Source organism: Canis lupus, chromosome 4 (assembly GCF_003254725.2).
Source record: "Canis lupus dingo isolate Sandy chromosome 4, ASM325472v2, whole genome shotgun sequence".
Lineage (NCBI taxonomy): Eukaryota > Metazoa > Chordata > Mammalia > Carnivora > Canidae > Canis > Canis lupus.
The window spans coordinates 22,979,700-23,004,792 of record NC_064246.1 but is presented as its reverse complement, the minus strand read 5'-3'; the positions used below and the strand labels follow the sequence as shown (position 1 = coordinate 23,004,792).

Genomic DNA, 25,093 nt, shown 5'->3' with positions numbered 1-25,093 from the left:
CCCTACAATGTGCAGAGCCTGGCTGCCCACGGGGACTGCAGATCAGATCACCCCCCCCCCCCCCCCCACACACACACACTAAGATACCAGTCCAGGGTAAGGAACAATTTTCAAAACCCTGTGCTAGCCAGAGTATTGGCAAGCTTCCAGGTAGGCCTGTGTGTTGTGGCCGCGAGGGAAATTCAAGTAGGAGGGGATCTGAGTGGCATAGTCCATAAGGGGCTGAGAATTGGGATTCTAGGTCTGAATCCCTTATCTTCTGGGGTGTAACCTTGGGCAAGGCTCTCAACCTCTCCAAGCCGCTGGTTCCCCATTGGTACAAGAAGGGCAATAATCTAGATTGGTCTAGAGATCTCAAAGCGCCCTTTCAGCTTTGATAGTTTCTGTTCTACTTTCCTGGGTCACGTGATTGTGTGCACTCCCTGCTGGGACAGAGTTTTTTCCAGGACAGAGACTTCAGTTTTTCTTTCCCATCACGTGTGGGATCCCCTGCCCAGTGGGTCCTTAACCCCTATGTTGACTGCCCCTCGAATGCACCATAAAGCCTGGGACTCTAGATCGCTGGGGAGACCAGATATTCCTGAGCACTTTCAAAGTGTCCTGGTCAGGATGATACATCAGAAACATCCACCGTGGGTGGTAGGACCCACCCACAGCTCACCTTTGAAGGCCCAAAGAAGGCTAGACTCCAGTGTCATCCTGAATGGGGAAGGGAAATTGAGAGTAATGCCAGATTCCATGGTGACTCATGGGGCACCCATCCCCCAACACACCTGTGGGCCCTGACCTGCCCGTGCAAAGCCTTTTCCAGAAATACCAGCTGTGACCGGCCTAGGCACATGGCAGCTTCCCACCTTGATAGTATCTATAAACTTCCTTATCCAAACTTGATAAGCACTCCTCTTTCCTTGGGCATGGTTCCTTAGGCTCCAGAGATTAAATGAAATCCCAAGTTAATTTTTTTAAATATTTTATTTATCTATTCATGAGACACACACACACACACAGAGAGAGAGAGAGAGAGAGAGAGAGGCAGAGACACAGGCAGAGGGAGAAGCAGGCTCCATGCTGGGAACCTGACGTGGGACTCAATCCCGGGTCTCCAGGATCAGGCCCTGGGCTGAAGGGCCTCAAATTAATTTTTTAGCAGATTCAGGGCACCTGGGTGGCTCAGTGGTTGAGCATCTGCCTTCGGCTCAAATCATAGTCCCGGAGTCCCAGGATCGAGTCCCACATCGGGCTCCCTGCTGGGAGCCTGTCTTGCCCTCTGCCTGTGTCTCTGCCTATTTCTGTGTCTCTCATGAATAAATAAATAAAATCTTTAAAAAAATTTTTTTAGCAGATTAGATCCAAGGCAAAGGCCAAAGCCCTGGAAAAAGAACTGTCCCGGGAGTCAGGAAACTAGGGTTCTGCCTCTAGCTGAACAAGTGACCTTACTTGTTCCTCTGGACCTCAGTTTCTCCTTCTGTACAAGAAGACCATTGCCCTAGGGGGATCTCTGAGGAATTGTAAATTCTCTCTTAACTGGTTTTGGTGCCTTGGGGCAAGTTCTCCTCAGCCTGCAGTGTGCTTGATACAAGCAACCTCTGCCACCGCCTGTCCCCCTCCCAGCCCCCTGCTCCCCCACCCTTCCCTCGTCCAAGGCTCTACTGAGCCTTTTGCTGATGGCCAGAAGCCAGAAACCCAAGGGAATCATAGTTTTGATTGTCTCTCATTTTCTGGAAGTGGTGACACTAGGCCAATATCTGTGGCTCAGCATATGACCCCAGGCCTGCTCGGTAGCCCAGATGCAGACAGTTTTATGAAAGTTGAGCCCTATGACCGGCTTCCTACCCAAGCATGTGACCCAGGCAGCTGCAGGCTGGGCTGACAGTGAAGTTCCTCAAGGCTGTAACCCCACGTGGGGGCCTGGAGGCCCAGGGTGAAGGTGACAAGGGCCCAGGAGGGACTGTTTGCCCGAGGAGGGTAGGAACTAACCCTTCCGGACCCCTTAAGTGAGGCCTCACTTAAAGTGAGTGAAGGTCCCTTCCTTTTCTATAGTTCTCAGGAGATGAGGTTTTTATAAAGCTGTAGAGGAAAAAGATTTTTACTCCTGTTGCAGGATTTCTTCTCCTTAAGTGACAGTGGCTCTTGGTCACGCCACTTGGAAGAATGAAGAGGTGGACCAGACGAAGGGTGATGGGCAGCAGAGCAATGTTTATTGAGCAATAGTACAAAGCTCCCGAGGAGGGAGGGGACCCGAGAGGGTTGCCACGGGAGTTTCTAAGTCTAGGGGTTTTTTGGGCTTTTGCTGGTGGGCTGTTTTCATCTGATTAACCCTCCAGGTGCATGTCGCCCAATCGGGTTTTTGTCATCTGCCTAAGGCGTGGGAAAGAGTGGAGGGCTTCTTCCAGGGTGGTCTAAAATCCTTTAAAGGGTGGTTTCCGGGACACCTGGGTGGCTCAACAGTTTAGCGCCTGCCTTCACCCCAGGGCATGATCCTCAAGTCTCCGGATCGAGTCCCACGTCGGGCTCCCTGCATGGAGCCTGCTTCTCCCTCTGCCTGTGTCTCTGCCTCTCTCTCTCTCTCTTTCTGAATCTCTCATGAATAAATAAATTAAAAAAATATATTTTTTAAAAAAGGGTGGTTTCCCCTTGGGGTGGGGGGCTTGAACTTGCCTGCCTTTCTTCTGACTATCCTTCATCACTTTTTTGTGCCTTTCCACATTTTCTCGACTACCAACTGTGAAGGTATACTGCTTTGGTAATCAGGGAAGAAAGCCCATTATTATTTTTTAGTACCATTCCTGAAGCCATCAGCACCCGCCGCTGTGCTCATTTCAGGATTTTTTCTAGGGAGCCCAGTGCTGGGTGGTGGAAAGGACTTGGGCTGGAGGGTTGGACAGACCTGGGCCGGAAGCCTGGCACCATCATTTCCTTACTGCATGTCCTTGGACAAGTCATGTAAATATTCTGCACCCCAGGTTCCTTCTAAAACAGGAATTGGGGCACCTGGGTGGCTCAGTCAGGTAAGTGACTCTTGATTTTATTTCAGGTCTTTCAGGTCATGCTCTCAGGGTTCTGAGATAGAGCCCCAGGTCAGGCTCTATACTCACTGGGAAGTCTGCTGGAGATTCTCCGTCTTCCTCTCCTCCTTCCCCACATCTCCCCTCCAATAAATATATAAATCTTAAACAAATAAAATGAGAATAATAATAGCAGTCAATCCAGGGCACCTGGGTGGCTCAGTGGTTGAGTGTCTGCCTTCACCCCAGGGCGTGATCCTCGAGTCTTGGGATCAAGTCCCACATCTGGCTCCCCGCAGGACCCTGCTTCTCCTTCTGCCTGTGTCTCTGCCTCTCTGTGTGTGTGTCTCTCATGAATAAATAAATAAAATCTTTACAAAAAAATAATAGCAATCAATCCTAATATACATTTAGCAGGTGCCAGTCACTATTCTAATCACATTACATGTATTTACTCATTTGATCCTCACAGCTCTATAAGGAAGTCACTAGCATCAGCTCCATTTTACAAATGAGGAAATGGAGCAGGGAGCTTCATTCATTATCTTGCCCAGGTCATGTGCTAGTTCATGGTGGAGCTGGGTTGAGCCCAGGCTGTCCAGCCTCAGGGCCTTGGAGGATGCCGATCTCTCAGCCTCATGGGCTTGCGGGCCAGGGAGTTAGGTGGAGTGTGCAGAGGGCTCAGAGCCCCACACATGGTAAGGTCACAGGCCCTCCTCTCACTCTTCCCAGGGTCAGAGAGAATCCATGTGAATGTTTAGTCTCACGGGGATTTCCTACTACCGGGGGAGCACTGGTCTGAGCCACCTCATCACTGCAGGGGTCAGGGCCTGAATGGGGCCTGGACAGCCTGCACCCCAGCCCCTCACTGTTCCAGTGGTGATGGAAACAGCACAGCCAGGGAGGTGCAGCGCCTTGCCCAAGGTCCTGCAGCTCAGTCATGATGAAGGGGAAGCAGGAACCAGGGCTCCTGACCTCTATCATGGTGCTTTCTCTGGGCCACAGCTTTCTAGGCCAGGAAAAGCCACTTGGGGAAGCAGGGAGTAAGCTCCCAGCATCTTGAGTCTGGCTTTAGTCAGATACCCTCTTACCACCTACTGGGCTGGCTGGGATGGGGGGTGGGGGGAGCTGCGGGAGCACCTGCCATCTGTAGACAGACCAGAGGAAGCACGAAAGCATGCTCATCACTCATCAGCAGCTGGAAGGGGAGGGCTGGTGACAGTGGACTAGGGCACCTCTCCTTCCCTGGGCATTGACATCCCCAGCTACTCCAGCCACTGCAGGCCTCTAACCCTGCCACCAGCACAGGGGTGAGGTGACCATGGTGATGGGGCTGTGGAGTGGTTACATCTGGGGGGAGGGGATCGAAAATTGTGGGACAGATACTGGCCTATCTGTAGGGGGAAGGGAGTGGAGGACAACATGCAGGCTCTGGGGTAGGTTCCCCTCTCTCTTTCCACACTTGAGGAAGCCCCTTCCTCTGACTCTTAATAAATAATAAGGAAGTAAAACCCCACACCATCCCCCACATGTAACATCCTCCTGCTCCTAGTTCTGTTTGCATTGTGCTGATGCAGGGCCAGGCCGGTTTGGGGTGCTTCCGGTTTGGGGTGCTTCACATGCCCCATCTCATCCCATTCTCACAGCATCCCTGTCACACAACTGTACCCATTGTCCTCATTTTCTGGATAAGGACACTGTAGCTTGACAACTTGTCCAGGCTCCCACGGTTGGTACAGCAAGTGATGGAGCTGGGACTTGGACCCTGGTGTCTCTTCCCCTGGACATTTTAGGGCCAAGATTGTTTAGGCATTCTTTTTTTCCTTTTAAAGGAGAACATTTTCTAAAAAACAGCTTTAAGATATAATTCACATAGTAATGGTTATAATTCACTGGCTTGCAGTACATGCACAGAGCGACGCTCTTATCAGCACCACGAACTCTAGAACAATTTCAGGACAGCGTTACTCACCAAAGTGTTCCCACCTCTCCCTCTGTAGATTTGCTTATCCTGGACATTTTCCTATAAATGAGCCATATAATGTGTATGTTTTGTTTTGTTGTTTTTTTTTTTTTTTTTTTTTTTTACTGGTTTCTTTCCCTTGGCATAATGTTTTCTAAGTTCATTCATGTCGCAGTACATTGTAGTGGACATTTGGGTCATTCCCATTTTGGGACGACTATGAATAATGCTGCATGTACAAATGTTTGTGTGGATGTAGGTTTTCAATTCCCACGGGTGTATACCTAGGATCACACAGCAATTCTATGTGTAAGCTTGCAAGGAACTTCTAACCTGTCTTCCACAGTGGCCACACCACTTTACGTTCCCACCAGCAGTGTAAGAGGATTCCGGAATTCCCCAACACTGGTTACTGTCTTTTTGATGTTATGGACACCCTAGTGAGCGTGTAGGGGCACATCATTGTGGTTTTGACAACCATTTCCTGATGACAAATGATGTGGAGACTCTTTTCTGATAACTAATGATATTGGCCACTTTTTAGAATAGTTTTAATCTTTATTTTTTTTAACATTTATTTATTTACTTTTTAGAGTGAGAAAGTGAAAAAATGGGAAGGGGAGAAGAGGGAGAGAATCTCAAGCAGACTCTTCTGCAATGAGTAGGGAGACTGATGCAAGGGCTCGATCTCATGACCCGTGAGATCAAGACCAGCGGAAATCACTAGTTGGTCACTGAATCAACTGAGCCATTCAGGTGCTCCAATCTTCTTTATTTTTTAAAAATAGACCCAAGCACCTGGCTGGTAAAGTGTGTGACTCTTGATCTCAGGGTTGTGAGTTCAAGCACCATGTTGGCTGTGGAGCCTATTTTAAAAAAGAAAAGAAGAACAACCTTTTTTTTATTTTTTTTTTATTTTTTTTAATATTTATTTATTTATGTATGATAGTCACAGAGAGAGAGAGAGAGAGGCAGAGACACAGGCAGAGGGAGAAGCAGGCTCCATGCACCGGGAGCCTGATATGGGATTCGATCCCGGGTCTCCAGGATCACGCCCTGGGCCAAAGGCAGGCGCTAAACCGCTGCGCCACCCAGGGATCCCTTTTATTTTATTTTATTTTTTTAAATAGGAAATGCCTTTATGTGGTTTCTCAATGAATTCTAAAGGAAGTTTAGTAAAAACTTTCCATTCCACCTGCCCTGAATTCCTGCAGAGATATTCTGTGCAAAAATGAAAAATATGTACAAATGTTCTTTCTTGTTTTTACACAAATGGAGTATATTAAACAACTGCTCTGTACTTCAATTTTCTGCCTTATATCATTGCATATTTCGACATTGCTTTAGTGCTGCCAGAACCACCAGAGATCCCAGCGTGTCTGCAGGACCATGAGCCTCTAATTCTCTATGAGGGCGAATCAGGCATCCCTGGCACCAGCATCCAGGAGGCCTTGTAGGATCTGATCTCTATGGCAGGGTTTTGTGTGTGTTTGTTTTATTTTGTCTTAAAGTGGGATCCCTGGGTGGCGCAGCGGTTTGGCGCCTGCCTTTGGCCCAGGGCGCGATCCTGGAGACCCAGGATCGAGTCTCACGTCGGGCTCCCGGTGCATGGAGCCTGCTTCTCCGGGGCATGGAGCCTGCTTCTCCCTCTGCCTGTGTCTCTGCCTCTCTCTCTCTCTCTCTGTGACTATCATAAAAATAATAAAAAAAAAATTTATATTTTGTCTTAAAGTGATAGACTTCCTTTGTTAGAGCAGTCTTCGGTTTATAGAAACTTGAGCTGATAATAGAGTTCCCATATGGCGCTTCCCTTCCCTCCCACTTCCCCATTATTACTGTCTTGCATTAGTGTGCATTACTTTGTTACAATGAATGAACAGATATGGATACACTATTATTAACTAAAGCCCAGAGCTTACATCAGCTTCACTCTCTGTGGTGGGGTCTTAACCCACACAGGATGTCAGGCATCCCCATCACAATATACAGAATCCTTTCACTGCCCTCAAAATCCTCTGTGCTCTGTCGGTTATTCCCCACCCTCCCAGCCACCACTAACCCTTCTACTGTTGCTCTAGTTTTGTGAGGCAGAGCCTTTTTTTTTTTTTTTTTTTTAAGATTTTATTTACTTGAGAGAGAGTTTGGGTATGAGTAGCGGGGAGGGGCCCAGGAAGAGGAAGAAGCAGATTCCCTGCTGAGCAGAGAGCCTGACTTGACTCAGGGCATGATCCCAGGTCCCCAGGATCATGACCTGAGCTGAAGGCAGACGTGCAATCCACTGAGCCACCCAGGTGCCCCTAGGTAACAGAGCTTTGAAGGGGAAGCCCACCCTGTTCAAGTCCTGCTCCCAGCACCAGGGAGGGGGCTAGAGCCCACTGAAAGGAAGGCTGGGGTAGGGGGTCCTTTGAGAAATGTCAATGACGGATCTGAAACAATTTAGTAATGAGACTGATGTCCTTTATTCAAGAGAAAACAGTGCACGGATTGGGCACATATAGGGCCTTGCAAGCAGGGGAACATTCTTATGGAGGGACTTGGGCGGGGGGCAAGAGCAGGTTTTCTAACATTAAAAGGGATAAAGAGAGAAACAGGGCATGATTGGCTGGGTGGTTGGGATTTCTTTCAAAAGCTGGAAGATCCTGTTTCCTAGGATAAAGAATGCTAGCTAAAGTGGAGTTGGAGGCCCGTGACTGGTGCGTGATTCCCTGACAGGTGTTTCCCCTAAGTGCAGGCTGATTTAGGTTTAGATTTGTGACTCAGGCCTCCATTTTGTGTGTTGTAGTGTAAATATGGACTAACTTTATCAGAACTGACCTTGGAGAGTCCCTGAAGGAGTCAGGCACTGCTCGGGTTCCCTTGGTGAAGGATTCGGGTCTCAAATTTAAAAGCGTCTTTACAAAGCATACCTTTGTGATCCTTGGTAGAAAGGAAGGGGGAAGAGATTGCTCAGAAATCGCCAGCCTCTGAGTCTCCACCCGGACTGCCAACTCTCGAGGACAGAAAAACCTCTGTGCTGTCATCTACCCAGTCCTGGCCATGAATATGGATTAGTTGAACTTGTGGTTGAAGAGGCAAATTTGACCTTGAAACAGGCTTATGCCTCCCAGAGTCACAACAATTCCTTCTGGGGGCACAGCTTTTTCCAACTGGCTGCACAGCATCATGATCTTGAGGTTATGGTTGTCCAAGGGGCTTGGTCCACCTGGCCAAGTGAGAAGTTTCATTGTTTCAGGGCCTGGAGTTGATGAGGCTCACGAGCAAACTCATGAGTCTGATACATAAACTAGACCAACAGTCTTTGCCTTGAGAAATAGCCCTGTTACCTGAATGGGATCATCTGCCCAGCCAGGCAGCGCATTCTCCTGTGCCATCAGGCCGGTCAGGCAAGTTACCGAGTCTGCTCGGGGCGTGTGGCATCTGAACATGGAAGGGTGGTTGTTTGATGGTGTTGGGCCCTGACACCTGACAGCCCTGCTGCTTCTCTGTAGTTGGTGTCTGTCTGCCCTGGACACGAAGTTGAGTGTCCTAGTTGAGGCACTCCGGGCAATTCCGGGCATGAGTGAAGACAGTGTGGTGTAGACTTCAGCCCCAAACTTTCCTGGGCGTGAATCCTGGTTCTGCTGGGATTAGGGATATCCTAGGCAAATCAGCCTCCTGAGACTCAGTGTCTCTGTCTGTAAAATGGGCATAATTATTTCTTGATTTAAGGATTTGAGATCATGTATGTAGAGTGATCAGTAGAGAACCTGTTGTATAATAGGCGGTCAATTAATGCCAGCTGTTGTTGTTACTGCTGTTATTCTTTGATGCCAGTTTGCCTTTTTTTTTTTTTTTAAGATTTTATTTATTTATTCATGAAAGACAGACACAGGCAAAGGGAGAAGCAGGCTTCATGCAGGGAGCCCGACGTGGGACTCGATCCCGGAACCCCAAGATCACACCCCAGGCCGAAGGCAGGTGCCAAACCACTGAGCCACCTAGGGATCCCCAGTTTGCCTTTTTGATTCTTCTCTCCCTCCTCTGTTAAATTCCAAGTTCCTTAGGAAACTTCATTTTTTTTTTTTAAGATTTTATTTACTTATTCATGAAAGACACAGAAGGAGAGAGAAGCAGGCTCCATGCTGGGAGCCCAACGTGGGACTCGATCCCGGGGCTCCAGGATCAGGCCCTGGGCTGAAGGCAGGCGCTAAGCCACGGAACCAACCAGGGATCCCAGGAAACTTCATTTTTAAAAAATATTTATTTATTTCAGAGAGAGAGAGAGAGAGAAAGAGAGCATGCATGCATGTGCAGAGGTGCAGGGCAGAGAGTCTCAAGCAGACTGCTGGCTGAGCAAGTAACTGGACTTGGGGTTTGAGCTCCTGACCCAGAGATCATGACGTGACCAAACCAAGAGTTGGATGCTCAACTGACTGTACCACCCAGCTGCCACAGGAAGCTTTACATTTAAAGATAAACCATTGTAGTCAGTTTGATGATAGCCCAGTTCTCACTCTCCCTTTCAGTTTCAGAAGCTATTCAGTCTAATCTGATCCTTGCTTTTGTTCTCTCTCCAAGCCTGGCCCAGAGCAAGGGCTGAGTGTGCTCTAGAAGCTGGAAGGGGAAAATGATGCCTAAGGCTAGTGGAAGCAGGGATCTCCCCTGGAGGTGGAATGCAGCTGGACCTTGAAATAAAAGGGAGGCTTTTATTTTATTGAATAAAAGTGAGTGCTTGGAACAGAGAGATTAAGCTGGTAAATGGAGAGGGCTGGAATTTCAGAGAGCTGGTTCTAGTCCCAGTTCCGTTATTTACTGGCCTTGTGACTGGCTAAGTCACTTCCTCTTTGTGTTTACTGATGTTCTCATCCCGATGTTCACAGATGGATGGCAGAAGTCTGCAAACCTCCTGAAAACAATGCAAAATGTTGTGTCTGAGCATTTTTTGGCAGAGTGTTCAGGGTTCTCAGCAGATTCTCCAAAGGCTCTGACCTCACAGACTTACAGATTTCTCTTACAGTGACTCAGCACTCCCCGTGGGCTCCACTGTCCACTGCTGACTCACCAGCTGTTAGCAGCCCTCCTCTGAGCTCCCCAAGGGAGCATCTGATTGGCTGAGCCAGGCATAGGGCACCATGAGGACACCTGTGGGCAGAGTTCTGGGACCTGACCATGTCCTGGGGGCCTGCTAGCCTCCAAAATGGACTGTGCCTGGGACTGTGCTCATTGGTCCCCAGCCCAGAGGGTGGCAGGGCCTCGAGGTTCCAAATGCAACTCTGGCTTAAGGTAACATCAGGCCCCTTGCGAGCCTTTCCATTCAGCCTGTTTCCTTCCATTCAGTGTCCTCGGGCCCCTAGCATAGTGCTTAGTAAACCGTGGGTGCTCCATAAAGATATTGCTTGAATGCCACCAAGACAGCTACTTGACAACCAAAGTACAGTGGGAGCAGTGACGAAGGGAATCTCGACTGGCTCCTAAGCCCTAGGAAAGGCTTTCTCTCTGCTGCATATCATTTTAGCTGGGTTATGAAAGTTAAACGAGAGTTCACTAGAGCAAACGATTTGAGGTAGGGCAGGGCCACAGAGTTGTGAAACTGTAAGGGCTGATTTAGGCTGCCAGGAAAGAGTGGGGCAGAGAGGCTGGAACCCCAGGGTGGAGAGCACCCTGGGAATTTGAGGGAATGGGGAATACAGAGATGAGGGGTGGGCAAGGCCTTGCCTTCTGAAATGTCAGAGTAGGAGGAGACATCTGACAGCCCAGAGGGTATCGTGGTGCAGTCTACAACCACATCTCTCTTTCGGGACCAAGGAAGTCAGCTCTCTGCTGCCTGGATGGCTGCCTGCTGAGGGCTCACAGCCCTGCATACATCTTCATGTGCTCAGGCTGCCTTAACAAAATGCTGCAGACTTGGGGGTGCAGGGGTCTTAAACAAAGACATTTACTTGCTCTCAGTTCTGGAGGCTGGAAGTCTAAGATCCAGGTTTCCACTAATAAGGTTTTTGCTGGGGGCTCTCGTCCTGCCTTCTCACTATATCCTCACACGGTCTTTCTTCAGTGTGTGCAGGGGAGAGCGGGGGTGGGAGGGGAAGAGAGCAAACTCTGGTGTTTCTTCTTATAAGGACAATAATCCTATAGGATCAGGGCCCCACTCTTACCACCTCAGTTAACCTTAATTACTTCCTTAGAGGCTCCAATTCCAAATACAGCCACACTGGGGGTTAGGCTTCAATATTGCAATACGTGAATTTGGGGGACGTGGGGAGTTGTGGATACAAACATCCAGTGCATCATAGCCCCTCTTCAGGAATTGCCCTCAGCCAAACAGAACCCCTGGCTCAAGGTTACCCCTTTCCCAGGGGCAGTATTATGTTGAGGTATAAGGGCCATTCCCCTTGCTTTAGTTGAGGATGATTCAACATGGGGTAGGCTGAGGACTCTAATGCAACTTCATGGCCCTTGGATTTCCCTATCTGCCCTGGCTTGCTGCCCTCACTGCCTCAGGAGTGCAGTCCTGAGAACATGCCCCAGTAAACTTCTGCACTCATATCTCAGCATCAGAGCATATTTCCCAGGGGATCCAACCTGAGACAGATGGCAAATAGGTCAATCCAAGAGCCAACTTTGACCAGCTGGTAAAAGCAGCTGGAGGATTGAGTTGAGAAGGTTTTGGAGGTCAAGTCCTAGTAGTGATTCTTCCATGGGTGAAGAAGTGGGCCTGGGGACCGTGGGCTGGATGTTCAGCATCCCTGCGGGGTGGTGCTGTGTCACTGATGTCAAGTGGAGGAGTTGGAGGAAGGAGAAGCAGACCAACGGTGTCAGAGGCCAAAGGAAATGAGAAGGGGGAATCTTCCAGGTAGGAATTTACAATCTGCTTTCAGAAAGCCATTCAGTGGAGGGCTGGGCTGGGTTCAGGTTAGTCTGGAGGGAGAATTGGGGACATGGTGAGTGTAGGTGATTGTTTCAAAGAGTAGTGAAGGGGAGGTGAGAAAAAGTCCACAGCTAAAGTGAAAATCATGAGTGAGGTGTTAAGTTTTTTTAGTAACTAGACGGAAATGAGACCGCCAAGGCAAGCGAGGGTCCAAGAACAGATTTTATTGCAGGCACCCTCGGGCGAGGTTCCCCGACTCACGGGGGAAAGAGAGTGAGTCGAGGAAGTCGCGCCAAGACAAGGTGGTAGGGGGTTTACATAACAGTTGTAAGGCAGAACGGTTTCCTATTGGTTGGCTCATATGCAAAGGAAGGATTGCAATCCAACCAGTCAGAGTGACCCTCACTATGCAAAGGAAGGATTGCAATTCGACCAGTCAAAGGTGACTTCCTCCTCTGGGGTTTGAAGGGCATTGGGTTCGGTTGAGGAAGTCCAAAGGAGAGGTGTAAGGGTCTGCTCAAGCTGTCGTCCCAAGTGGAGGTGGTGACAGGAACCTCAGCCATTTTGGCGTATCCGCCATCTTGAGGAGTTTCCCTTCCCGCCTGGCCCCAACATTCCGACCTTTTGTTTTATATAATGGTGTCGGGGGCGTCGACTCTGCTCTGGCTACTTCCTGCTGACGGTGGGGCGTCGTTGTAGGGGTAGTCGGATGTGGGCAGGCGAGAGTATGGGTGAAGTAAAAGTTGGTTGACAGATACCCGGGTGAGTTCTTGCAGGCGTTCCAGTCTTGGGGTACCGGCTGCAAGGGGATCGGCTGGTTTGAGAAAGTTCAGACATCCAAAAGGTTCCTTCGGCATGTCTTGAAGTACAGGTGATGGGTGTCTTCCCTGAGTAACAAGTTCTGGGCATGTGGGTATAAGATGAAAAGTAGCGCGAGGTACCGCTGCCTTTCATGCAATCACATTCTACCGCTTGGATCGGGGGGCTCAGGAGAAGTATGAGAAGGAGCCCTAGCCAGGCGGAGTTTGGTGGGTCCCACCATCTGGGAGGTCCATTCGATACCTGTGGGTGCCCGTTTAAGGTTGTTGATGTGTATCCATGCCGTATGTCCCAGCAATTTTGCCGCGGTTGGGGTGGTGAGGATCACCGTGTGAGGTCCGGTCCATCGGGTCTGCAGGGAGCCTGGCTGCAGATTTCTGAGAAGGACCTGGTCCCCTGGGGATAAGTCTCGTGGAGAGGCCGGAATGACAGCATCGGCATGGGTTCTCAAGAGGGCCCGGAGGAGGGTAAGGTAAGGCAGATAGGATAAAAGAGGTGGAGGAATGGCCGGGAGGTTGTGGTTGATAAGGAAGGGCCGACCATACAGTAACTCAAAGGGACTCAAACCTGATGGTCCTCGGGGGGACGCCCGGAGTCTGGTGAGAGCTATAGGTAACAGTGTGGGCCACGACAGGCGAGTCTCCAGGGTAAGTTTAGTGAGTTGAGCCTTAAGTAGCCCGTTGGCCCTTTCCACCTTACCCGAAGACTGAGGGTGGTAGGGGATGTGCAGCTTCCAGGTAATGTTGAGGCTCTCGGCCACCTGTTGGGTCACACTGGAGATAAATGCCGGCCCGTTGTCTGACTGTAGGGTCCGGGGTAACCCAAACCTCGGGATGATGTGCTCGATGAGGATTGTGGCCACCACATCTGCAGTCTCTCTGGCTGTGGGGTATGCCTCAATCCATCCTGTAAAAGTATCAACCAAAGTCAGTAGATAACGAAAGGCTTTATGGCGGGGCATGTGAGTGAAGTCCAGCTGCCAGTCTTCACCGGGCTGATGGCCTCGGAGCTGATGGTTAGGCCCCGGCCTGCGGATTCCTCCCTGTGCATTTACGGCCGAGCAGGTTTTACAAGCCCTATGGACAGCCTCAATCACCTTAGGTAGGGATGGATAGTAAAACAGGGGCTGGAGAAACTGGTTCAGTGCCCTTGGGCCAATATGGAGAGATTGGTGGATATCAGTAATTAGGGTATGGGCCAGGTTTTCTGGGAGGGCAATCTTCCCTCGGATGTAAATCCATCCTTTACTTTCTGCCTTTCCTCCCAGGGCCTGGAGGGCTTGAGCTTCCTTTATAGAGTAGAAAGGTCGATGAGGGGTATTAAGGAAGAGGATGGGAGATATTGGGTTACTTAAGGCCGTTTCCCTGGCCACTGAGTCGGCCTTATTATTTCCTATGGAGACCATGTCTTTAGAAGTCTGATGGCCCCTACAGTGAACGATTGCAACCTCAGTGGGCAGACTAAGGGCCTCAAGCAATTTGGCAATGAGAGGTCCATTTACTATAGGCGTCCCCTTGGTAGGTTAAAAATCCCCGCTCCTGCCAGAGGACGGAATGAGTATGAACGATGAGATAGGCATATTTTGAGTCGGTGTAGATGGTGACTCGTTGTCCCTTAGATAGATGTAGAGCCCTGGTGAGAGCTATAAGTTCAGCCCTTTGGGAAGTAGTCCCAATTGGGAGGGGGACTGTCTCCACTACCGTCTCTGGGGTGACTACAGCATAGGCGGCGTGTCTCCGACCATCCGCAGCCAGGAAGGAGCTGCCATCTACAAAGAGTATACGGTCAGGGTTGGATAATGGCTGATCAGAGAGTCCAGGGTGGGGAGGGGTGAGATCCTCTATGAGCTGCGGGCAGGAGTGAGTGGGTTCAGAGGTAGGCGAAGGTGTAGGCAACAGAGTTGCAGGATTTAAGCGGGGAGAGATAGAGAGGGAGATTTGAGGGTTTTCGATGAATAGCAGATGGAAGAGTTGGAGACGAGAGGGGGTTAGGTGGGCCAGGGATCGGTGGCTAAGAAGATCCCCAAGTCGATGGGGGGAGTAAACCACGAGGGGTTGTCCCAAAGTCAATTTGAGAGCCTCCTTAGTTAAGGAGGCAGCAGCTGCGAGCGCCCTAAGGCAGGGCTGCCATCCGCGGGCGGTGCTGTCTAGCTGCTTAGATAGATAGGCTATAATCCGGTAAGTAGGTCCAACCGGTTGGGCCAAAAGGCCAGTAGCTGAACCCGACCGCTCATCAGTGTAAAGGTGGAATGGTTTTGAAGGGTCAGGCAAAGTTAGTATCGGCCCAGCGGTGAGACAGTCTCTTAACTTGGAAAACAGGCGGCGGACCGAAGAGGGATCAGTGAGAGGACCCTGGGGAGTGTCCTTTGCCGCTTGGTATAAGGGGCGGGCCAAAATAGAAAAGTTTGGAATCCAGTGTCTAAAGAAGCCAGCCAACCCGAGGAAGGAAAGTATTTCATCTGCCGTCTGAGGGGGTTGGAGCTCTCGTAGGAGGCGGATACGGTCTCCGGTAAGAGATTTAGAGGTGGGGGTCAGGTGGATTCCCAGATAAGTGACCGAAGGGGTGCAGAGTTGTGCCTTAGAGGGTGTGACCCGATACCCTTTGCTCCCTAGGAAGTTAAGTAGGGAGGTGGTGTCATCCTGGGAGATGGTGAGGGCAGGGCTGCAGAGGAGGAGGTCGTCTACATATTGTAGTAAGGTACTAGCCTTAAGGAGGCATTGTTGTAAATCCGCAGCCAAGGCCTGACCAAAAATATGGGGGCTGTCCCGGAACCCCTGGGGTAGGACAGTCCAGGTTAATTGTCCAGAGGTATGTGTGTCTGGGTCTTCCCAGGTGAAGGCGAAAAGAAAGTAGGAATCGGGGTGTAGGGGAATAGTAAAAAAGGCATCCTTCAGGTCCAACACCGTAAAGTGAGTGGTGCTTGGAGGGATATGGGATAGCAGGGTATAAGGGTTAGGAACCACTGGATGGAGAGGGACTATTGCCTCATTAATGAGTCGGAGGTCCTGAACCAATCGATAAGCTCCGGAGGGTTTACGGACCGGCAGGATGGGGGAGTTACAGGGAGAGCTTATGGGAATCAGAAGTCCCTGACGCTTTAGTCGTTCTATGATCGGTTTGAGGCCGAGGCGATGGAGGAGGGAGATAGGGAACTGGGGTCTAGAGGGGAACTTGGAACCGTCCTTGAGTTTTATTTTGACGGGAGGGTGGTGGAAGGCCACTACAGGTTCCGAGGTATCCCATACTTGGGGGTTCACGAAGGGTAATTGATCCGGGGTAGGAGTAGATGGAGTGGAGAGATATAGGATGAGACGAGCTGAGGGTGAGGAGGGAGGAGAGGGGGACAAATGAATAGTTGCCCCTAGCTTTTGGAGGATATCCCTACCCAGCAGGGGCACTGGGCATGAGGGAATCACCAGGAATGAGTGAGAGAAGGGGAACCCATCCAGGCTACAAGTAAGGGGAGGTGTGGCCCTAGGAGTGGAGGAGTTCCCGTCGATCCCCATAACAGCGACTGGTGAGGGTTGAGTAGGTCCCGCGTAGGAAGGCAGAACAGAATAGGTAGCCCCCGTATCCAGCAGAAAGGAGATGGACTTACCCGCTACCTGGAGCATGACCCTGGGCTCGGCCTGGGTGAGAGGGGTGGCCGAGGCTGGGCTCCGTCAGTCGTCCTCCAACCCGAGCAGTTGGAAGGCTGGACTCACCGTCTCGGGTCTTCCCCCGCGTTGAGGCGCCGAGGATTCCCTGAGGCTAGGGCAGTCGGATTTCCAGTGGCCCATCAAATGGCAGAGAGGGCATGGTCGAGTTGGTGCCCTCGGGTTGGGGCACTGACGGGCCCAATGGCCTTCAGTCCCCGCATTTGAAGCAGGCCCCCGGAGGGGTGCGGGTGGGTCCCCCTCTCTGCTGGCTCCTGGAGCCGCGGCCGCAGGGCTGCTACCAAGGCCTGGGTTTGTAGCTGAACCTTCTGCTGGAGTCTGGCCTGTCGCTTCAGCTCTGCGGCTTCCTCACGGGAGTTAAAGACCTTAAATGCCATTCTCACTAGGTCAGAAATGGGGGTCTGAGGGCCTTCCTCGACTTTCTTTAATTTTTTGCGGATATCTGGGGCTGACTGAGAGATAAAATGTGTGGCTAGAACCGTGGCCCCCGCGGGACAGGCCGGGTCCAAGCGAGTGTACTGAATTAATGCCTCGGTCAGCCGGTTAAGGAATATAGCCGGGTTTTCGTCAGGGGCCTGTATGATTTCTCTGATCTTGTCATAATTTATGGCCTTATTAGAGGCCGCCCGCATGCCAGCGATGAGACATCGGACCATGTGGTCGCGGCGCCGGCGGCCATCTTGACCGTCTTGGTAATCCCGGCCTGGCTCTACGGCGGGGACCGCCTGAGCATCGACCGCCATTGTGGCGTCGGTAAGGTGGACCTGATCAGCGTGTCCCCGGGCAGCAGCCTGGATACGTTCCCTCTCCTCAATGGTGAGGGTGGTGGTCTGGATGACATGTAAGTCATGCCAGGTTAGGTCATAGGCCTGCGCCAAGTATTGGAATTCCTTGATGTAGTTGTCGGGATTGGCCGAAAAGGAACCTAAGCGTTTTTCTATTTGGGATAGGTCTTGTAGAGAAAAGGGCGCATGGACTCGGACAACCCCTTCAGCCCCTGCAACCTCCCTCAAGGGGCAGACCAGGTCCGGGGAAGAGTTTTTGGATCTGGTACGGGCAGAGATAGGAGGAGAAGGGAGGGGGCTGGAAGGTGGTTGAGGTTCTGGGGCTGGGAGGAGAGGAACGGTTGGAGAGGGTATGCTCGAGGCTGGGCCTGGGCCTGGAGTTTCGGAGATTGAGGAAGGAGTCGGGGACACAGGTTGTTGGGGAGCCGGTTGGTAGGGAGGAGGAGACAGGTGTGGGGCCCTTACAGGGGGCCTGGAGAGATCTTCAGGAGGCTCCACGAGGGGGGATGGAGGGGCCAAGTTGGAGTCTCTAGAGGTGGAGTGGGGAAGAGTCGGCGGGGGAGAGCGGGCTAGGAGTACCTGAAAGGTTGAGCAGCTAGAGCAGAGTTCTGGTCTGGAGCGCAGGGTCCAGAAAGCCTGGACATAGGGCACCTCAGACCATTTGCCTTGGCGTCTACAGAGATTATCAAGGTCCGTAAGTATCTGATAATCAAAAGTGCCTTCAGGTGGCCATTGCGATTGGTTATTCAGCCGATATTGAGGCCAAGCGACGGTACAGTAATGGATAAGGCGTCGCCTTTTTTTTTTTTTTTTTTTTTAAGGCGTCGCCTTTCATAAGTCCTGGTCTAACTCCAGAGTTCGGAGATTAGCCAGTAGGCATCCTAAAGGCGTTTTGGAATCGAATTTGGACTGGGAGGTTCCCATGGCTCCTTCCCGTATCAGCTCAAGACTTGGAGGAGGGCGTCCCCTCGACTGTGAATTGAGCTGCTGCTTACAGAAGTGGTCACCGTGGAATAAGGACGTCTCCTTTACTCCCCGGAACCGCGGAGCCACCAGGTGGCGGAGGAGGGTTTGCCCTGACGCGGCCGCGATTAGGACAGGGCGCCCCGGGAGAGGGTCGGGAACCAGGGAACACTCACCGCGAGGAGTCCGGTGACCCCAGCAGAGAAAGAGAGCGGAGTTCCAGTCCGACGGAAGAGGAGAGAGCCTCCGTGCTGTTGCAGGGGCTCGATCTCCTCCCGGGTTTCGGCACCAAATGTTAAGTTTTTTTAGTAACTAGACGGAAATGAGACCGCCAAGGCAAGCGAGGGTCCAAGAACAGATTTTATTGCAGGCACCCTCGGGCGAGGTTCCACGACTCACGGGGGAAAGAGAGTGAGTCGAGGAAGTCGCGCCAAGACAAGGTGGTAGGGGGTTTACATAACGTTGTAAGGCAGAACGGTTTCCTATTGGTTGGCTCATATGCAAAGGAAGGATTGCAATCCAACCAGTCAGAGTGACCCTCACTATGCAAAGGAAGGATTGCAATTCGACCAGTCAAAGGTGACTTCCTCCTCTGGGGTTTGAAGGGCATTGGGTTCGGTTGAGGAAGTCCAAAGGAGAGGTGTAAGGGTCTGCTCAAGCTGTCGTCCCAAGTGGAGGTGGTGACAGGAACCTCAGCCATTTTGGCGTATCCGCCATCTTGAGGAGTTTCCCTTCCCGCCTGGCCCCAACATGAGGAAAGACTTATTTTAGGATGGAAGAGCCTTGGGTATACTTGCAATCCAAGGGGGAAGACTCAGTGGCAAGGCAAGAGACTGAAGATATAAAAAAGGAAAGCATACTGATGGAGCAAAGTGCTAGAGGGATGACATTCAAAGTATTTAACAATTGTTAAGGTGCAAGTGGGGAATAAGAATGAGGTCACAGGAGCTGATTGGCAAAAGCAGAGGAGGGTATATATAAGGGTTAGCCTCCTACAGAGAAGAAAAGGATTGCTTCCTCAAAGAGGTAATAGAGGAAATGAGCATGAAGATAAAGTGAGGCAGGGGCTTCCTGAGTGTTGTGGGGAAGATCTAGAATGCAACAAAAACTCGAGACAATGGAAACTTAAACAAGATATGTGTGCATTTACATAAATAAAGTCTGGGGGTGGGCCACACTGAGCAAATATAATCATCAGGGATGGAGGCTCTCATCTTGTCCCTTTGTCATTCTCACCCCCTCCCTTTGTCATTCTTAACAAGGCTTTCACTTCATGATCATGAGAGAAGCTTGAGCTCCTGCTGTCGTGTCTGCAATCCAGGTAGCATGAAGAAGAAAGGAGTTTGTAGCCAGAGCTGGCATTTGGTGCAAATCAGTAGAGCTTTTTCAGTAGTGAAATTATTGAAATACTTCTCCACCAGCTGACAATAGCTGAGTCATCAGCTCATGTGTACCTCCCCATTCTCCCCAACTCATCTCCTGGGTCAGTTGGGAACTTTCACGGCATTCCCCCAGTACTATGGCTGGTGTCCTGGCGTATCAGTTGTTAAATATTTGCACTGGATGTGTCTCTTCAAGGACAGTACCCAGAATTCACAAAATGGTCACTTGTTCTTTTATCACATTGGCCAGACTAAGGTCCCATGGTTGTAAGGGAGGTTGGGAAATTGGTGTTTATTCTGGGTGGCCATGTACTAGCCAGAAATGGGGGGGGGGGGGGGGTGCTGATTACTAACTATAAAGTCAAGGAAAAAGAGGTGAAGGACACTAGGAGACCATAGCAGAATCGACCACACAGGAGGGCTACAGAGGTGTGCTGTAGCACAGAGGGCTTTGTGAGCCTAACTGGGATGGTTGATTCTCCAGCAGCTTTCTCTGGTGGGGATAGAGAAGAAGAAATCATAGGCTGGGAATTGGTGGGTGGGTGACTGAAGTGTTATGGGGAGTGTGGTCCTCATGAAGGGCTGATATTTGAGCTGCCTGAGGGGTCCAAAATAGGAGAAAAGCAAATGTAGGCAGGGAAGACTGAAGGCTGGAGGTCTTGAGGAGGAAGATGCTGGATGTCACTGTTTGAGACACAGAGGCTCAGAGGGCTTCCAGGGCAGGATGAGGTGCCAGGGTGGCTGTCTGGGGAGCCAAGTGAGTGAGCCGGGCCTTCACAGTGGATGCCTCTGCTAAATCAGCTATCTTGGCCATGGACCCTTTCAGGTGTAGAAACAGATGAAAGTTCTCTGGAGCCAAAAGTGAAATACCAATGGATCTGGCAGGTGGGTGTTTCAAAAGAACTCAGGCACTGAAAATGGGGCCTCATGAGGAACTGGGACCCAGAACTGGATAATCATCAGGATTGCTGCTGGGATTTCCAAGTATGGCTCACATTTCTGAAGAAAGAGATCTTTTCAGTTTCCTGAAAACTTGAGCTCACAGTAGGGAGGAAATGAAAGGGATTTTCTTTTCTTTATAAAATGTTCCCATAATCTTTTAATTTTTTAAATTTCTTTTGGTTTTGGCCAAACTTTTTATTTAGTTTTCTGCAGTTGCTTAACACACACTTAAATGGTCTTATTGGGGGAGCAGGAAGGGAAGGCTCTTGTAGATTCCCAAAATATGGCCAGCATTATCCATTTGCTTTTTTTGGATTTACTGGGTGAAAAGCATTTTCCTTATATAAGCACTGATCTCAGGTTTTTCATTACTGAGAACATAGAGATTTCAGTTTGAAGACACTCTGAAATCCTAAGCGTAGCATACCCCGACCACCCTCAAGTAGCTAGCTTATTTGTATAGGCAGAGGGCTCACCTCTCCATTTTATTTAATTTTATTTTTTTATTGCTTTATTTTATTTTATTTATTTTATTATTTTTTTGACCCACCTCTCCATTTTAGATGGCTAGATGTTTGTGGAAGGTCTTAGAATTGCTTTGCCTCATTTACTAGGAAAAATCAGATATAAAAAGTGGCCTTTAATGACACTTTTAACTTGAAGAGTTACAACACGAGTACATGAGTCAAGTCTTAACACATTTAACATTTGCTTGTCGAAAGCGATGTCATAAGGTCAAATAATATTAAACAGATTTGACTTTCTTTCCCTCATAAGAACATAAAAAATTATGGAAGGAGAACTTAACAGGAAATTTTAAAACGGTAATGTAATTTTTCCTTTTAGTAGTCTTGGGTAGTTATGACAGGAAAGGTTCCACTTTTTTGTTTGTTTCTTTGAACGGGCATTTTGGTCCAAAGTTTTGTTTGTTTTTAATATCTGCTTCTGCCTCCCCCTCTAGCAGATCAGCTTCCTCTGCGGCCACCACCTCTTGGTGCTCTGTGGCTTGAACTGCTGTAGGAATCATGGGCAGGAGGGGGAAACCCTCTTTCTTGTCTGCCAACCTGATCATGACCACTTGAATAGAGAGATCCCTTTGGCTGCTTGAGTAGCTGACTTGACTTCCATCGTATCTGTCACGTGAGCTGCTGTAATCATCGTGACTGCTTCCACCATTAGATGGTGGGGGCCCTCATATAGGTGGAGCACTATGTGAGTTACCATTACTGTCAAATGAATCTCTCTAGGAACCTCCACTTGGGTGATCTGAATAGTCACAATCATGACCATAGCCATCTCTATCCTATAGCCTCTTGATGGGTAGTCATTATGTGAACTGGAATGACCATGTCATGGTAAGTATACTCTCTTGGTGATGGTGCATAATCTCTTTTTTGATATGAATTTGGGTAATCTCTGCTTGAATAGCTATCTTTAGTAGAATATCCATCATCTCTTGGGGACAAATAAACATCTCTATGAGAGGGCAGGGGTTCCTTTCGAGGTGGGCCTCCACAACTATCTTTTCCACATGACACAGGAACTCTTCCTCCCATTCCACTGCTGCTGTGAACTGGTCCTGAAGGGGCAGATCTTTTAAGAGGAGGACCGCCACTCTGTGGTGGTTGGTGGTCCTCTTTTTACTGGAAGTGGTCCCCCGGAAGAATTCATGTTAAAATTCATGGAATAGCCCCCATCATCCATGTGTCCTCCACATGAGGGAAGTCCCCTGATTCCTCCACTTCCTCCTCTTCTGCCTGTGAGACCTCTTGGAGGACCTCTACTTCTTGAGGGTTGAAGTAGTCCATGTCTACCACTTTCAAATGATGGTTTAGTTGTTTGTTCTACCTTGATGGGTTTTCCATCTAAGGACTTTTCATTCATGTCTCTGGCTGCATCCTTAGCATCTGTTGGGCTCTCAAAGGTGACAAAAGCAAATCCTCTTGATTTGTTGGTTTCACGATCTTTCATCAATAGAACTTCCACTATTTGTCCATATTTACCAAATACTTCTTCAAAGGCTTTTTCATTTGTTTCTGTATTGAGGCCACCAATGAAAAGTTTTCCTGGGTGATTTGCTTCAACCATTTTTTCCCCCTGGTGGGAGTTAGAGGGGTGAAGACCATTCCAAGTTCCTACAAGCTCGCCAGTAGGGGCTTCGTAGCAGCTCAGCCCAAGGGAGGGTTGCCGGTTCTGAGAATGGAAGAGTGAAACTGCTAGCACTATTGCACAATGAGCGAATCTTTTTCGTTAAAAAACATAAAGTAACACGTGTGGACATTGTAATGAGTAAAATAGGGCAAAGATGAGATAATCCAAGTCAGCAGGCTCTCTCCCCACCTCCAGTTCTCTGTTCCTCTCCTCACCAAAAATCTCACTTCTAGGGGGGAGACAGGGCAGGAGGGCTTTGCTGCCCCTGTGTGTGCCTGGACTGGGGGGTCCTGAAGCTCCCTCTCCAGCTCCACATTATCCTCTGGCAAGTCAGTTGCAGCAGGACTTGAAGTGGACAGTGGGGCTTGGGCCTTGCTCTGCCTGTATTTTCCTGGAACCCACTTCCCTCTGAGGCTTGCTGTATACCAGCCCTTGCTCCTTCTAGCTCATGTTTCAAAGGCACTTTTTGAGTATTAGTGCTTTGTCAGGACAGTTTCCTTAGTTAGCTATCATTGTTCAGCATTTGAGATCTTTCTAGTATCCACTCTTATACCGAGTCCTTCTGTGACCACTTTGGATAAAATATTTCTTAGCTCTGGATTATTTTCCTGGGGAGTATATTCCCTGGAATGGTATTATAGGGTCAAAGGGTCCAAACAATCTCACAGCTCTTTGTTGCCTATGTACAGATGGCTAAGAAGGTATTTTAAGAGATTCAAGCATCTACTGACTTGGTAAAAAGTTACAATAATCCACTTACTGTTTTTATATTCTTCATTAAAATTCTGTCCTACAGGGAGCGAGATGGATGCAGGATCATATTTTTGTGTTCTAGGTATGTAAATGAAGGCAGCAAAAAGCGCATCTCAAAAACATTGTCTTATCCCTCTAGTTATGAGACAGGAGGGTATTACAAAAGAGTTGTGGTTGGTTCACTCTGTCGTTCAGCAGCTCTGAGAGCTCAGTAGCTCCACCAAAGGGAGAGCATATGATCAAAAGGGTCTCTAAATTGCCTTTTGGCAGAGTCTTGTCATGTCTGTATGGCACACAGAGATGCTTTGCTGGAGCTGAGGGACAGAGCTGTGTTCTAGAGTCCCACCTCCTTTGGCTGTTGGGGTGATCGGCCTTGTGCTTGTGCCCGTACCTAGGAAGCCTGAAAATGGGGCAGCCGTGCAGCCATCTGGCCACTGAGGCCAACCAGTGAGGTACCCAGTTTAGATCAAATCTTGTCCCAGCTTTACTCAGGGCTCTCACATCGCCCACTGGGGTGCACACTTCCCTGTCAGCAACCAGTGGGAAATAAGAACCACAGTGTGGGGGTGGTGGGGAGGAGGTGAACCAAAGGCTTTGAGACCTTTTGGTGGCCGGTTCTGGTTCCTAAAGGAGAACAGATTGTTGGAGGCAGATGGATCACTGGGTTTGCCCCTCTCTGGTCAGGTATGACTGGATAAATGTCTTTCCCTCTCTTTCCCAACTTCCCCTTTAGTATAAAGATGTAATGGAGCTAGCTGATCTTTAGACCTGCCCTAATAGGCTTAGATTTCCCTCCTTTCCTTCCTTGGGCTGGCAGATACTTGTCCCTTAGGAGGGGACAGGGGCAGGGTCAGACCTCTGCTCAGAACCGGACTGGATCTGACACAGGTAGAGGGCAGGTGATTTTGTATGGGCCACCTGCGCCTTTCTTATTCTGGAATGAGAAGAAGATTAAGGGCTGCCCAGTGTGGGGCCACTTCCTTCTCCAACAAGGCCTCTGGCTGATGCACAGCCCGGTTCTCAAATTCCAGCTTCACTTCTCCAATGGCTGAGGCCCTTCTTATTCTTCCCCATCTTCCCCTCCACTTTGTCCAATTCCGGGACAAACCAGGGTAGGACCTTGGCAGGGACAGTATTTAATATTGAAAGTGCATCTGTAGGTTATGAGAAGTGATTGTGGATATGAAAAGTTAACAGGGAAAATCCGGGCCCAGAGTGAGGCCACACTCGGGCCCCAGCTAGGTAAATAGATAAACATCCTTTGGGAGACAGTGTGGGTTCAGTGGGTAAGTTTGAATAATAACCTCGAGGACTTCGATAAAGTCGTTAACCTTTCTGAGTTTGGATTCCCACCTGAAAAATGGAATGGAATTAATAACAGAATATTGTTTCTCTATAATTTCTATAATAAGAAAAAACGGTACATCACGGAAAAAATGTGAGGCATGAAAGATATTCATACATAATAAAATCTCTAATGTGGACTTCTTCAATTACTAGTTTTGTCTTTGCAGGACCTGTCCCTTTCCTTCCACCACATATTTCCCCGTCCCTCTCCTCCCATCCCTCCTCCCGTCCCCCTTCCATCCCCCCTCCCGTCCTCCTCCCATCCTCCCTCCCGTCCCCCTCCTGTCCCCCCTCCCATCCCTCCTCCCATCCCTCCTCCCGTCCCCCTCCCGTCCCTCCTCCCGTCCCCATCCCCCCTCCCGTCCCCCTTCCATCTTCCCTCCCATCCCTCCTCCCATCCTCCTCCCGTCCCCCCTCCCGTCCTCCTCCCGTCCCCCTCCCGTCCTCCTCCCATCCCCCATCCCGTCCATCCCGTCCCCCTCC

General features: G+C 49.8%; 1 protein-coding gene and 1 pseudogene across 3 annotated transcripts; both read right to left on the bottom strand.

Moving 5' to 3' along the window:
• Positions 1 to 12,141: 12,141 nt before the first annotated feature.
• LOC118352421 (protein NYNRIN-like) lies at positions 12,142 to 17,639 on the bottom strand. Of its 3 annotated transcripts, none has more exons than XM_049109037.1 (2): positions 16,230 to 17,639; positions 12,142 to 13,537 (listed from the first exon to the last, which is right to left on the bottom strand). In XM_049109037.1, exon 1 carries the CDS (start codon positions 17,028 to 17,030, stop codon positions 16,410 to 16,412), a length of 621 nt encoding a protein of 206 aa, XP_048964994.1. In that variant the 5' UTR covers positions 17,031 to 17,639; the 3' UTR covers positions 12,142 to 13,537; positions 16,230 to 16,409. The 3 variants fall into 3 exon arrangements, with proteins under 3 accessions (XP_048964994.1, XP_048964993.1, XP_035562459.2); XM_049109036.1 differs by having other exon boundaries at positions 16,230 to 17,005; XM_035706566.2 differs by lacking the exon at positions 12,142 to 13,537 and adding an exon at positions 14,262 to 14,399.
• Positions 17,640 to 21,291: 3,652 nt separating this feature from the next.
• On the bottom strand, positions 21,292 to 22,940 carry LOC112651801 (RNA-binding motif protein, X chromosome-like; annotated as a pseudogene).
• Positions 22,941 to 25,093: the final 2,153 nt, after the last annotated feature.